Source organism: Arvicanthis niloticus, chromosome 4 (assembly GCF_011762505.2).
Source record: "Arvicanthis niloticus isolate mArvNil1 chromosome 4, mArvNil1.pat.X, whole genome shotgun sequence".
NCBI lineage: Eukaryota > Metazoa > Chordata > Mammalia > Rodentia > Muridae > Arvicanthis > Arvicanthis niloticus.
The window spans coordinates 33,162,062-33,174,996 of NC_047661.1; the positions used below are offsets into that span (position 1 = coordinate 33,162,062).

The window sequence follows — 12,935 nt, forward strand, 5'->3', positions numbered from 1 at the left end:
TTGCTGTTCACAGCTTATCTGGATAGCACTAGTAAAATCTTGGGAACAGGGTTGCTGTGAGTTGAAGGTCTGACAGTAGCTCTTAGTCTTACCAATCTTAGGTAGTTAACACTGTCCATTTTTATTGGTGGACTAAGATTTGTTCCTGTTACCTTCAATTTGAAAATTTTTCTGAGAAATGAAGTAGTAATGCAGCATCACCTTATTAAAATACACTTGAAGCCTTAAGAAAAGACTATGCATTACACAACATAAAATAAATATGGTGAGTGAAACTAATTGTAACAAATAATATGGCAAAATATAAAACTGAAGAGGCTTTTTTTTTAATAACCACTTCTCCTATGCTAAATTTGGAGGTAGAAGGGAACACTGAAATAAAATGATTGGAATCTTCTTCAGTCCTGAAGAAGTTTCTGTTGTGGAATGTCATATGTTGAAATTGTTCCACAGTCCCCTGCTAAATGAAATAGAAAATGTCATCATTAGACAAACATTCTCAGATGATAGATTCACCCCACTTCAGATAAGACTAGTTTTCAGTGTATTTTCTGAACACTACACAAAGAATTAACAGAGGTAACAATATATCTGATTTTGAATGGTGTTACCTGTTAAATCAGGTATGCTTTAACATCTTTACTATTCTTCACATATGTGTTGTAATGGATCCTGTGCAACTTAATATTTATACCAAGTGCTAAGCATTTGGAAAGATTATCTCCCAAATGAAATTAAACAAACATTAGTGGTTTTTCACAAGTATAGCAAAGCTTGTTAGCACAAGGCTCATTCATATAGTATGCTTAAAGGATTTTTAAATAAAATAATTGTTTTAAGTGATCTTTTTAAAAATAATTTCATATCCAAGACAACCTACATGACTTAGAGACTGTGGGAAGAAAGGTGAGAAATATATAAGGTAATATTCTGAAATTCTTATAGAGGCTCAGTGAGGAGTCCCTCTGTCATTTATACATGTATACATATATGCAAGTATATGTGTATGTATATATATATGTATGTATATATATAATGTATATATACAAATATTCATATATAATTTAAGTGATATATAAAAAATTTTTCCCATACTCTAATATAATGATGTCAGGGGCAGCTCTGCTTATACACTGAAGGCCTAAAATCAGCAATAGGCCTGACATACATGCCTGCTAACACAAAGTCTTAGGTCTCTGTGGAAAAACACTGAAACAGATAGCTATAAGATATTGTAAACAGGCAGCTTTGGTAGAAATTTACCAAAGCTTTGAATAAGAACAAATAGTCATAGGTCTTGTGGATAGTCATAGACCTTGGGTAGCCTTGGTAGATAGTACTAACTTAGATAAGGACAAATGAATCATAAGTGGAGTCATAGTGAATTGTCCCCTGAACCTTCACCCAGCTGACACTCTATTCTGGACGATATCTGTACTCCCCCTGAATACCTACACTACTGCATTCATCCCCTTCCACACATCCTGCCTTTTTGTGTAGACAACACCTGTGTTAAAAAGTAAAAATTAGTTTGATCAACCTATAGACAAGCCTTATTTCTTTGCATTTGCCTGTCCCCCATCTTCTCTTTTAGGTGATCTCCCAGATCCCTGTTTAATGCCCTGCTGCACAGGACATAATGATATGCCCAATGCTGCTCTGATATTTATCAATTTATTAAATCAGGGAATGATATTATCCTACCATTCATTTTATGACTAATTAAAACTTTTCTTACATGGAGGACCTTCCTCCTGAGAAGGAGCAGATGAAATCTTTAATTCTGCATTTTAGCATATGAGGTTTTCTCACTGTGGATATCTTTGGCTTTTTCCATAACAGGTGACTTACCAGCAGTATTTAGTGACATCTTTAGGTCATCAGAACTCTTTTGATTTTCTTTACAAATTGTACTCTCATTGTTTCCAAATATTTCGAAATAGTTGTCAATCATGATTTGTATAATAGTAAACTGTAACAACACAAGGCACAAGCAAAATCCTTAGTCATTTCACACAGCTTACAAAATCGAAATCATTAAAAACTGGTATCTAAAATGATGAGGAAAATAACACTACGAGCAGATATCAACCAGTGAAATGAAGTCTGTCTAAAATGCAGACTCTAATATGTTCTTTAGATCTTGCTTAAGCTAGTTAAAATTTCATGCATATTGCATACAATGGAAAACCACTAAAGCAAAGTAAGATATGTGCTATCACACAAAGAAGTGATGTGTTGCCAGAATACCTGTGAGTGAATCAAGTTAGTGAGTTCAAATTTCTCTTGTCTTTGTCATTTTTTGCAGGGATGTAGGGAGCAGGGTGAGTTTCATTGTGATGGTTTGAATGGAATTCTTGTATAATTACAGGCATTGCAATATAAACTTTGTGACAGGTTTTGGATGGTTTAAGTGGCTTGGCTTTCCTGGAGAAAGTATGTTATTGGTTAGAATTTTAGGTTACACCAGCTAGGTTCCAATGGCAATGTACTTATTTGCTTCATGTTTCCTGCCTAAGATAAGGCTTATCTCTCTTCCTGTTTGGTTGTCTTTACTTCCTGCAGACATGCATGACTTTGAAGAACTGTAATCTCTCTACATCTCTAAGTCCCAAATAAACATTTACCTCTGTAAGTCCCCTTAGTCCTGATGTTTTATTAAAGTAATAGAAAATGACTAAGAGAAGAAGGTGGGTAGAAGAGGGATCTTAGCTGAGAAAATGTCTCCAACAGATTGGCCTATAGTGCAGGGAAGTCTATGGGATATTGTCTTGATTAACAATAGAAATTTTAGGGCCCAGATTACCCAGATGATGATAACCTTGAGGTATTAGTCAGACAAAGAAAGTTATGAGATGAAGGACAGGAAGCACAACTCCTACACTTCTTCTCCTTTAGTTCTTGCCTCCAGGTTCCTGCCCTGCTTCAGTTTGGGCCCTGACTTTTCTCAGTAGTTAACTGATAAGTAGAAGTATGTCATGAAGTGTAACCTGTACTCCATAAGTTGCTTTTCATCAGTGTTTAGTTGTAGCAATAGTAGCAAACTGAGCCACTATCTAAATTGAACAAGCTCTTCCCTGAGATGTCCTACTCCATTGTCAGTAACATCACCGTGAATAACGTTTTGTGAACCTTACGTCTGTAAACTACAAGTTAAAATATACACTTGCTTTTTATTCTTTTACTTTTGTTGTCTTTTCTTTCTGTTGTCTGTCTTTTTTCCTTTTCAGAATGTAAATTCTTTGTTGATTCTCTGTGAATTTCTCATCATGCAACCCAGTAACACTCATTTTCCAGTCCTTCCATATCTGTCCTATCCCCTGGTAACTTCCTCCCAAAATTTATAAAATAATGCAAACAGGCACTGTTTCCTTTTATGTAAATGTGAGTTAGTGCTGAAATAACAAACTATATTACATAACATACTCTACTTTCTTATCATTATTCATTTTATATTTCATCATATATGTATAGATATGTGTATATATATGTAATGTGCTTTTAGATGACTAGAAGTGCATTTGGGATGAATATTTTATAATTATAATAGTATCACCATTATGAAGTACAACTATCATGTGCTCTAAAGTACAGCTACCATAAAAAAACAAACAAACAAACAAAGAATTAGGTAATCGGGATTTTTTTTCAACTTCACTGTAGCCCTCATGGACTACTGTTATACATGCAGCATATGGTTGGCTAAAACATCAATAGGTAAAATCAATATCTGAAAAGATAGGTACAAAAGAAAAAAAGAAAGAGAGAAAGAAAGAAAGAATGAAAGAAAGAAAGAAAAAAGAAATGATTCACTTCCTTCAAACTTCATTAACATTATCTTTTTCCAGTCTTTCCTGAATAGATCATTGCATCTCCCATCCAGCAGAACTCAATTCTAGGGTGTTCTTTAACATCACTGGCCTTGCTGAGTTATTCCCAATTCCTGGATCACAATGAGGATGTTGTTCCCAAAGGGAAATATCAGATCCCCTTACCTTTTTTGAGTGGTCACTCTTATATAATAAGTATTTGTAATTTGGATCTATCAGCACATGAGGAGCTATGCGGACAGATAAAATGTAGGTGTCTAGGTCATTCTTAGAAGAGGTTTTGATTTTTAGTAACACACGGATAAGACGTTTCAGCAAGAGGAAGTTTCGTTGTGGCATCTTCAGTAGAATACTATACATAGAAAAAGAGAATTTTACTGTTGATTGTCTTACAAGTAATGTTACTTACAAAACTCTAAAAACAAAGATAAATGGGAGTAAATGTTTTCTAGACCAGCTCATATATAATCAGAATTCAAAGGAAATAAGAATATACAGCTAAATATTGCCTAAAATATTTTCTGCAAATCACTTCTCCTTATAAAATTCTGGGAAATTTTTAAAAATTATGTGTGAAATTCTGCATACTCCATGTACAATGGCTATCCACAGAACTCAGAGAAATATGTCAGGCTCTCTGGAAAAAGGATGTAAAAGATTGTTACAGTCCATATGTGTTCTCTGTATAAAAACATAGTATACTTAAACAATGAACCATCTTTCCAGAAAACATGGGGACATATTTAATATCTAATGCAGTAGGAATCCATGTAACCTGCTTTTGACACTCCGGAACATAAGGGACAAAGAGCACACTAGTTACCATGCACAATACAGTTAGAAAAGCTTCTGCTATAGGTAATGCATAGATTCTGGAGTCCTGGATAGAAATGGGAGCCAAAGTCTCCTGTTACCTAAGAAATCATTCTATGGAGTATCATGCAGGAAATGATTCAAAAATGTCAAGGTTAACTAGACCCAGACTTCATGAATTTTTTTTTTTTTTTGGTTTTTGTGAGACAGGATTTCTCTGTGTCCTGGCTGTCCTAGAACTCACTCTGTAGCCCAGGATGGCCTCAAACTCAGAAATATGCCTGCCTCTTCCTCCCAAGTGCTGAGACTAAAGGCCTGCACCACCACCACCCTGCAGACCCAGATTTCTTAAGGTAGCTGTGGTTGAGAAAGACGAACTCAGTAATACCTTCATGTTCTAATGGATAACATATATTTTACAGCGGCAATATTCACAATACCCTGATAATAATAAGAAGAAGCAAATAACCCACAGGTATTATACACACATGCTTATTTTAATTTGTCTCACACAGGACCTCTAACCAATAATCTGGACTGACCTGCACACAACTGTGTAGTACAGGCTGTCTTCCAAACCATGGCAGTTATAATGTGGAAGACTCCCGGATGGTGGGATTACAGACATGGTACAACACTAGGCCTTGAGAAATGCACCTGTTTGTAAAGTGACTCTACATGTATGAGCAAAGGAAACTTCTCAGAACAGGACTTCGTTCCAGTTTATAATCTTGTAAATACCAGCCTTTGTACCTTCTACATGCATTGCTTATATCTTTGTGCAGTTCCCCAAGAGAGTAGTCTATCATTACCTTTGTATAGCGGCAATTTTTCCAAACAGAGAGTCCTGATCAGGAACACTAATCCAATTTTCATATAAGTCTGAAGAAAGTAAGCTTCCTTTTATATTTCCAATGAACTCCTTTTGTAATTTTTTTAAAAAAAGAAAAGTAATGGTCAATATACTCTGTAGAAAGTATTAGGGAAACATTTTTGTTTGAAAATAGCACTTAAACCAGTGATGCTCAACTTGTGTGTCACAATCATTTTTGTGGTCACATATTATATATATTGTATATCAGATATTCCATACATTACATGTTATAATTTATAACAGTATCAAAGTATCAGTTATGTAATTACAGAAAAATGATATCACGGTTATGAATGAACACAGCAAGATAAAATACATTAGTGTCACAGCATTAGAAAGCTTGTGAACCTCATTGAGACTGTTTCCTTAAGAGATTCCCAACCTGTCATCTACCCATAATCTTGGCTCAAAACATGAACCTACAGGCAGGAGCTTATGAGATCTTACCTAACACTAGAATCCAAGAAGCAGAGTTCTTTCTGCAGTATCAATGAAATAGAGCTAATATCTGTTCAAATCACCTTTCATGGATTCCAGTCCACACTACAACCTGCAACCAGAGATCTGCACTCTACTTTGCAGCCCGAGTCCCTGTCTGTTTCAAAGGAGGCCAGCTCCTATGTGGGACATCCAGATAGGAGCCTATCATAACTATTCTCTGAGAAGCTACAACCAGCAGCTGACTGAAAGTGAGACCCACAGCCAAACATTGGACAGAGCTCAGGGACTCTTATGGAAGAGTTGTGGAAAGGATTCAGGGCCCTAAAGGAAATAAAGACTTCACAGTAAGACCAATAGTCAAGTAACCTGGACCATTGGGAGCCATCAGGGACTGACACCCAACCAAAAATCATACAGAAGCTATATCATATGTGCTATGGTACATATGTAAGCTCAGTCTCCATGTGGGTTCCTCAAAATGAAGAACAGGGGCTAATCCTAAAACTGTTGACCATCTGTCAAAACCCTTCACAGATTTGCCTCAGTAGAAGAAGATGTGATACACCTGAAGACATTTGATGTGATAGGTAGGGTACGAGGAAAATCTAGGGGGGCCCTAACCTGCTCAGAGGAGAAGAGAAGAGACTCTGTGAAGGGTGAAGAGGTAGGGGTAACACTCAAGATTTAATATGAAAAATTAATTAACTAATTAATTAAAGGGTAGTAATAATAACCATAATAATGAAAAGAATAAAAAAATGAAAAGAAAAATAAGCAGTAACTATTAAAAAAAACCAACAAAACAAACAAAACCAAACTGTCTTCCAGAAAATAATAAACCAGGAGAAAATGGCAGGGCCAGAAAATGCCTCATCATACTTATATAATCTGTTGAATCAGTACTTTTAGTTCACGGAGAGTAAAGTTGAAATATACATGTACTCCTCGCTTACAGGTGCACCTGCAACAGTGGTGAACTTTCTGACTTGAGCACCCTGTTTTACATGTAAGAAGGTCTCACAGTTTAATACCCATTCCTTAAAAAGTATAAATATTCAACTATTTAAACTAATTAAATTAAGTGTAAGCAGCAGCTTGTTTGAAAGGCAGAAAACTGTCTTTGTTCATGAAATACCATAATTAACTTTTATGATGTACCAATAATAGCAAATTAGAAAAATAGAAGACCCCCAGGTGTTCCAGTGCAGTTAAATTGCTCTGAATACACATGGCTACCTACAGTTATTGATCTTCACTCTCCTTCCCATGATGAGGTCCCATGTTTCTGGCAAGAAGATTCAGACACATTTAGCAGGCTCAATAGCCATGGAGGGATCATTCAGTACCTTTGCCCAATGGTATTATACATGCCTTTTCTCAGAGCTTTAACTTTTCTCTTGATGTCTCAGTCCTTTGCTTCACAGTCTACTGAGTGGAAAACTCAGATCATGGCCCAAATAAAAATAAAAAAAGCCTTCCTTACCCTTAAAACCGAAGCTATAGTGAGCACAGATTCCTCATTCCAATTAATCAGTTCTTCATTGTAAATTCTATCCCTCAGGGATGAGTGTGATTCTTCCTTTACATAGGTGAATATTTCATCAGAATCTTGTCCCTTTTCTGCAATTATTGATAACATATCCTGTGTGGGAAAAGGACAAGCTTCTATTATTACAGATCCAAACGGCTGAAGTACAAATATGTCTTTTAAGTTGAACGAGAGCCATGGTAATCATGGATAATGAGCTACAACTGAGAGGACTGAAGAAGACATTGAATGTTCTTTTCTTTTTGGCAATATATTTTCTTCCACATCCTTTTTCCCAATTTGAACCATCAGGGTTTTCTTGGAATCAGATAATCCTCAAGATTGAATCACACTTCTGTTCCCTAAGGCATTTTGGTGAATGTTCCTCTCGTACTTATTCCTTTCTTCCTTGAATAATTTCTCAAGCATGCCATTCTAAGTTATGATTGGGATAATTATCTTTCACAGATCAAATCATTATTTTAATTTCTGTCTTTCCTGAACTCTATTATGAATCCTAACATTTGTGTTTTCAAGAAAGCTCTCTTTTTTCTGTATACTTCTGAGACTTTTATATCCATCTTCTGTGACTTCTTATCTACAACTATCTATATCTGAAGAAGCTGTCACATTTAAGAACCCAAGAAATACTGACCTCAGGACATGGGTAATTTTATCTACAGTATCTACCACATCAAAGCTCAGCAGAGCAGCATTCTTGAAATTCATAAGCTCACTATGAAATGTTAAAAAATCTAGAGAGGTATTAGAATTATGCCAAATACACTGAAAGTGTCTTCAAACTTCTTCTCAATTATATTGACTACCATTGAAAATTGTAGAACTAACATGAATCCATGCCAAACATGTTCACATAGAGCATAAATTCCTCATACAGACATACTGCTAAAATAGATGCTGGACAGTAAATGAATATTTACAATAAAAATCTACTAGCATGTTTAAAATAGGCTAAGCCATATTACATAGCAATTATATATATAGTCCACTAGGAAAAAGGATCAATATATAGCAAAGAACAATGTATATATCTAATACACTGATAAAACCAAATAAAAGTCTATAGACAATATTAATTTTAAGATTGAATAATCTCAGAGGTAGACTCTAGAGCAATATGGAGGCCTAATGTAGCAGAAAGAATTGATAGTTGGAGAAACAGCAGGGCACTTCCAACAATTCATTTCATCCATCAAGCTGGTGAGTTTGGGTCTTTGTTGAAATCAGTACAAAACATGGGAATACTATATCTGTTCTCTCTTTTTTTTTCATTTTTCATTAAATTCTGAGACTCAAATTTCAAGGAAATTCATTTCTATTTTAAAAGGATCTTACCCTCATGAATAGGTTATCCATACATTCATCAGTTTGATGAAATAATTGACTTAGAACAAAGGTTCCCAGAAATTATGTGAATTAGGACAGCTCTAGAAACCTAAAATGAAACTCACAAGTAAAGGAGAAGGCAGCATTCTTTGCAAGCAAACAATGTATGGAAATTCACTAAGTTCTTGTTCTTTTATTGGTGCTGGAGAAGGTGCTGGTTGGGTTGTATACACGTTGCCTTCTTGTTTATCTGTTTCTAAAAAAATAAGAGATAGAGAGAAATTATTTGTTATAATTGTACACACCTAGACCTTGCTTGCCCTTCATATTTTATATCCTTCATGCCTTATGCATCACTACAAATACACAGAAAATAACTAATCAGTATTCTAGCACTTATAATAATGACATTGCTTCATAAGGCACTGGATATCTAGTTGTATATGGCCCATAGTTCTGATATAAAAACAAACTCTTTTATTGCTATGAAAAATTGCATATAGGTATTAGAGTCAAGCAATAAAATAGTACAAAACTTTTAGTCCACCTGTGTGAATTTCTGACTTAACAGCCATAGGCAACTGTACATTAACAGCAGTATCTGCACTTCACGACACAACTTACCTGACTGCACATCTATTACAGCCCTTGGCTTCCCTCCTAATCCTGACCTGTGAGTTCAAATCTAAGATCATAGTGTCTATGTCTCACACACTGGTATATTATGCTATATTTTAAGACATGCATAAGAGAAAAACATGGTGGCACATGCATTTATTCCCAGATCTTGGAAGCAGAACCAAGAGGATCTCTGTGAGTTTGAGGACAGCCTGGTCTACAAAGGAAGTTTCAAGATAACCTGAGCTTTAATGTAGAGAAAACCCAATTTGGTGTTGATTTGCTATTCTATGTATTATGCACATCTAAGTTAATACTTAAATTAAGTGATATATCCTTACTTTATTGATCAATCTCATTTCTGGGTTATACCTCATATAAACTCAGTAACAGTGGAAAGAGTTCTAAAATTTTGAGGCAATTTCTAACAACAAAATGTTATCTATAAGACACAAGTGAAGTTTCCCTTCACATGGTTTTGTACATTCTTCATTGCTGTTAGTTATGAATGATATTTTCATTGTTAAATGATTCTAATTTTAAATTATGGTAGTAGAACATGTATACACACCTACAATGCCATCATAGAGAATAGGGAAAGATCGACTTTTCATCAGTGAATTGTGGCGAGGGGTACATATCTTGGCACTAGGGCAGCTGTTCAGTTCATTTTCCATTTCCTTCCTGTTCCCGTCATCAGATGGGGGAGTCGGTGAACATGAAGCCTTTGCCTCATAAGGATATAGAAATGAAGTTTCGTACCAAACTACAACCAAGTCAACTCCGAAAATTTGGGGGGAGTTTTCGATCATAAACATTACCAGAGAAATCTGTTGCAAAAAAAAAAAAAAAATGAAAAACAGGATCTCTGTCATTTTTCATGGTTGCAAATCACATTTTACTTATGTGTCTAGGAAAGTAAAAAATATGAGTTCAAAATACTGAAAAAATGTCAGTTGTTTTAAAATTAGGAGGAGATTTTTTTTGTTAGATGATAGTGAGATCAGATGTTCAATTGTGATTATCACAGTGCAATGGCATATGAGAGGATGATTTCCAGTTTTCACATTTTCAATACTAGTATGTAATACATAATGTCCACTTGAGTAACTTTGGTTGCTGCTGACTCGTTAATGGCTGTGTATACTGGTGGGGATGCTTATAGAAAGGCACAACTAAGGTGGGAAAATGACCTCTGAATCTGGGCACTCCACTATTAAAAGTACCCATGGTCTGTCTAAAAAGCAAGAGACAGGCAATTCCATCTGAGAAGTACCAGTCACAAGTCTCTGATGGCTCTGCATAGGTAATGGTAACCATTTGATCCTCAGGTTTACTATGTTTGAAGTTATTTAAAATAATGTCTATTGGGAGGAAACTGGATAGTCTTGGAACCCATTGGAAGTTTCTTTGGAACCCTGCTTTTTCCTTCTGATATTTGATCTTATACAATATGAGAAATATTTTTACAGGCCCCAGGGCAGTTGGTCAGTTAATAATGAATCAGAAACTCATATTCTGAGCATCAAAATAACCTTTGATTCAAATATTGTAGAAGTTGGGGTACTTTATTAAAATATGTGAAAGGCAGCTCATGACCAGCAGTAAGAGGTCAAGGGTATATATGATCATACTAATCAGGAGTTATAATGACCATATGTGATAAACACAATCCAGATTCCATTGCATTTGTTTTGTGAGGAAACTACCTTGAAAACAATTAGAATTTCACACATTCTACACTGATTACATCAGAATTCAGTCTTGATTCCTGACCTGAGTACCCAGGATTATTTTTATCATATCACAGAATTTGTTTTCACTAGATAACTCTAATGAAATTCTAAATCACAATATTTCAAGATACTGAGTTAGTGAGGTCAAATACCCATTTATATTTTACTTATTTATAATGCACCAATGATTCATCCTCTACAGAAGAACATCATTCAAAGGTATGTATATTTTACAACAAAAAACAAAATCAAAAGCATCATCAACAACAACAAAATAACCCAGACCATCAGGATAATCCTGTATTCCTTTGCCATTGTAAAGCCTTATAAAATGTAACCATAAAGTTCATGTCTAATTACCTTTTTGGCAATATCATTATCCAGGACGTCACTGGGGTAGCTAGGAAGGCATAAGATATATGGTGCTATCGCAATTGATAGATGGTAAGGTGACATTTGGTTAACAGAAGAGTTTCTTGCAATTTTATGCAATATTCTAAAAACTTGTCGCAGAAGAGCAGCATTTGGTTGTGGCAGTTTTTCTAAAAGACTGAACAAAGAGACAGTTATTTTAAAACAAGTTTACTCAATTTGTAAATATAAACAAAGGGAACAGAGTAGTTGTATCTTATGTATGGACATCCATGACTCAAATGAAAATAAGAATGTATACTTGAAATATTGCTTGAAATGTTTCCTTCCCCTGATTCAGAGGAAAAGATAACAAATTTAACTGGAATACAAAGATGAGATTATAAGCACGGTCCATTGACCCAAGTCACACCTTTGCTTGAAAATTTCTTCCATGTTGGTTAACAGTTGAAACCATTTGTTGTCACTACTTTTAGTCCTGTGATACATAATGTCTAATGTGTATAAGTCAATATTTCTTTAATTTTGTTGATGCTGTTCACACAATTCTCCATTCATTACCTCTGCAGTGCTGCTACTTTCTCTTCGTTAGTGACCATTTGGGTAACAGCAAGACACTGGTCGTAAAATTGAGGAGTCAGCAGAGATCCTTTGATGGACCGCAGAAACTCCTTATAGAGAGAGAAAAAATATATATTGCAGAAAAAATATGTTATGGAGATTACTCAAACATAGTCAACTCTAAAATTGAGTTTACTTCCAACTTTTTCACAGCTCTCAAACTTTCCCCTAGTTAGAATACTGACTGACATGAACACTCAGTAAGTTTCATCCATCAAAACTGTAAAGCTAAGAGCAGATTTTCAGATGTGCTTGGATTGCACAAAAATCTTTTCTTACCTCAATGTGCCTCTAGTGGACAACTGTGCAAACTAGCACACATACATCACACCTCAGATCAAAGACTATTTTTCAATGCCAGAAATACACAATTATGGTAACTACAACAAAGATATCCACAGTAATTTATCTAATTTCTGAGGTGCAGCAAATCGTGTATTACTCAAGCATGAGATGACGTGAGGTCATGGCTCTTAGAGAAGGCCCTATCACCATGTCACTAAAGGAGCATGATTCCCAACACTGTTATAAATATGTAAGCCAATGTTTATAGATAATGTAGCCCATACTCATACATCAAAGAAGGTTCTCTTGCCAATGGGTGGGGACTATTACAGAAAACCACAGCTATTCAAGGTACAGAGAACAAAATATTCTGGTCTCCAACCCCCACTGCCTACATATTACACACTAACTCGTGAACCTTGGGCTCCAAACACTCGATAAAAGCATTAGAATGATTGAAAATCAGAGGA

At 35.3% G+C, this 12,935-nt stretch overlaps 1 protein-coding gene across 1 annotated transcript in view; it reads right to left on the bottom strand.

Moving 5' to 3' along the window:
- Positions 1-305: 305 nt before the first annotated feature.
- LOC117706843 (rho GTPase-activating protein 20-like) overlaps positions 306-12,935 on the bottom strand; it is a 28,773-nt gene continuing 16,143 nt past the window's right edge. The window contains exons 10-18 of the mRNA XM_076932079.1: positions 12,121-12,230; positions 11,548-11,737; positions 10,023-10,281; positions 8,959-9,089; positions 7,442-7,600; positions 5,456-5,565; positions 3,996-4,182; positions 1,852-1,972; positions 306-460 (exon numbers count right to left, since the gene is read on the bottom strand). Of these exons, the coding sequence (XP_076788194.1) occupies positions 399-460; positions 1,852-1,972; positions 3,996-4,182; positions 5,456-5,565; positions 7,442-7,600; positions 8,959-9,089; positions 10,023-10,281; positions 11,548-11,737; positions 12,121-12,230 (1,329 nt within the window). The 3' untranslated portion in view covers positions 306-398. The remainder of the gene's footprint in view (positions 461-1,851; positions 1,973-3,995; positions 4,183-5,455; positions 5,566-7,441; positions 7,601-8,958; positions 9,090-10,022; positions 10,282-11,547; positions 11,738-12,120; positions 12,231-12,935) is intronic.